Genomic DNA, 1,413 nt, shown 5'->3' on the forward strand with positions numbered 1-1,413 from the left:
CTAACGAATCACATTAGGACGCACACCGGCGAAAAGCCATTCCAGTGCAAAGTCTGTGACAAAGCGTTCCATGCGGCAGTCAACTTGTCTCTCCATTCGAAAACGCACAACAAGGATCAACATCAGTGTCCGCAGTGTCCGAAAACGTTTCCACTGCGTACTGAACTAAAGATTCACATCCGCAGGCACACCGGCGAAAAGCCGTTTCAATGTAAAATATGTGACAAAGCGTTTCATGCGAAAGACTACCTGAATCGACATATGAAAACTCACAATAAGCAGAAACAGAAGCACACCGGTGAGAAGCCGTTTCAATGTACAGTCTGTGACAAAACGTTTCTTACGAAAGCCACCCTGAATCAACATACGAAAATTCACGACAAGGATCAACATCATCAGTGTCCTCAGTGTCCACAAAAGTTCGCACAGTTATTGCAACTACAGAATCACATAAGGAAGCACACCGGTGAGAAGCCATTCCAGTGTAAAGTCTGTGACAAAGCGTTTCATGCGAAAGCCCACTTGCTTGTCCATTCAAAAATTCACAACAAACATCAACAACATCAGTGTCCGCAGTGTATAAAAACGTTCCCACAGTATTCTCAACTAAGGAATCACTTTAGAACGCACACCGGCGAAAAGCCATTCCAGTGTCTGATCTGTGGCAAAGCGTACCCTGCGAAAAATAGTTTAGATTATCATGTGAAAATGCACAACAAGGATCAACAATATCAATGTCCTCACTGTGACAAAGCGTTTTATGTGAAAGGCAACCTGTATCAACATATGAAAATTCACAACAAGGATCAACACCATCAGTGTCCGCACTGTCCACGAAAGTTCGCACAGCGTATTCAACTAACGAATCACATTAGGACGCATACCGGCGAAAAGCCGTTTCAATGTAAAGTTTGTGGCAAAGCGTTCCATTCGCTAAACAACTTGTGTACACATTCGAAAATGCACAACACGGATCAACACCATCAGTGTCCGCACTGTCCACGAAAGTTCGCGTGGACAGGTCCACTTAAGAGTCACATTGAGATGCACACCCTTGAGAAGTCGTTCCAGTGTGAGGTCTGTGACAAAGCGTTTCATGCGAAAACCATCTTGGATGATCATATGAACACTCACAACAAGGTTCAACAACATCAGTGTCCGGAGTGTCCACAAAATTTCCCTCTGCTAACGCAACTAAAGGATCACATTAAGATGCACACCGGTGAGAAGCCATTTCAGTGTAAAGTCTGTGACAAAGCGTTTCATACAAAAACTATCTTGCATAATCATGTGAAAATTCACGACAAGGATCACCACCTTCAGTGTCCGCAGTGTCCACAAAAGTTCATAAGGTCACATGAACTGAAGATTCACATCCGCACGCACACCGGCGAAAAGCCGTTTAAATGTAAA

General features: G+C 43.9%; 1 protein-coding gene across 1 annotated transcript; it reads left to right on the plus strand.

The window, feature by feature from the left end:
* Positions 1–261: 261 nt before the first annotated feature.
* On the plus strand, positions 262–1,352 carry LOC128277178 (zinc finger protein 883-like; the record flags this gene model as incomplete). The annotated part of the gene is made up of 2 exons (XM_053015620.1): positions 262–466; positions 518–1,352. Coding segments are annotated over exons 1-2 (1,040 nt in total), but the record flags the coding sequence as incomplete, so codon positions are not given.
* Between the last annotated feature and the right edge of the window lie 61 nt (positions 1,353–1,413).

Source organism: Anopheles cruzii, unplaced genomic scaffold (genome assembly GCF_943734635.1).
Source record: "Anopheles cruzii unplaced genomic scaffold, idAnoCruzAS_RS32_06 scaffold04382_ctg1, whole genome shotgun sequence".
NCBI lineage: Eukaryota > Metazoa > Arthropoda > Insecta > Diptera > Culicidae > Anopheles > Anopheles cruzii.